This window comes from Nicotiana tomentosiformis, chromosome 3 (assembly GCF_000390325.3).
Source record: "Nicotiana tomentosiformis chromosome 3, ASM39032v3, whole genome shotgun sequence".
NCBI lineage: Eukaryota > Viridiplantae > Streptophyta > Magnoliopsida > Solanales > Solanaceae > Nicotiana > Nicotiana tomentosiformis.
Genome location: NC_090814.1, coordinates 29,145,000 through 29,145,765, shown reverse-complemented (window position 1 = coordinate 29,145,765; position 766 = coordinate 29,145,000). Strand labels below are relative to the sequence as shown.

General features: G+C 41.1%; 1 protein-coding gene across 1 annotated transcript; it reads left to right on the top strand.

Moving 5' to 3' along the window:
- LOC138907547 (uncharacterized) lies at positions 1–420 on the top strand. Its single transcript, XM_070198146.1, has one exon. The coding sequence runs from the start codon at positions 1–3 to the stop codon at positions 418–420; it is 420 nt and encodes a 139-aa protein (XP_070054247.1).
- The last annotated feature ends 346 nt before the right edge of the window (positions 421–766 follow it).

Genomic DNA, 766 nt, shown 5'->3' with positions numbered 1-766 from the left:
ATGATAGATCACATACAGGGAGAGGACTATGATCTATGGGACATTGTCATTGATGGTCCACTGGCTACTTTGAAGAAAAATGCTGAATGTGTAGATGTGCCAAAGACAAGAGCTGACTGCAATGCTGAGGATCTGAAGAAGTGGGAAAAGAATGCCAAAGCCAAGAAGTGGCTTGTTTGTGGACTTGGTCCAGATGAGTACAGCAGAATCCAAGGTTGTTCCACTGCTAAGCAAATTTGGGACACACTACAAGTGGCCCATGAAGGTACAACTCAGGTGAAGAGATCTAGAGTAACTCTATTGTACTCTCAGTATGAGAACTTTGCTATGAAGGATGGAGAAACCATTCAGGAGATGTACACAAGGTTCACTACATTGACAAATGAACTAAAATTTTTTGGAAGGATTATCCCTGAATAAGAAAGATTTGAGAAGATACTCACTAGGGTCTTGCCAATCACTTAGGAAAGCAAGATCACTGTCATCCAGGAATCAAAGAATATTGCCACTATCCCACTAGACAAATTGATTGGGAATCTCACTGCCTATGAACTTAAGAGACAAACCATGATAATGGATATACCTAAGAAGGAAAGGAGCTTGACACTCAGAATCACTGAAGGTTCTGATCTGGAAGATGATGAAATGGCAATGATCACCAAAGACTTCAAGAAGTACTTAAGGAGAGGAAAGGGTTCTTCAAGAAGTGGAAGTTACAACAAGGCAAGAGCTCCGGAGAAGCAAACCAATGATGGTTGCTACAAGT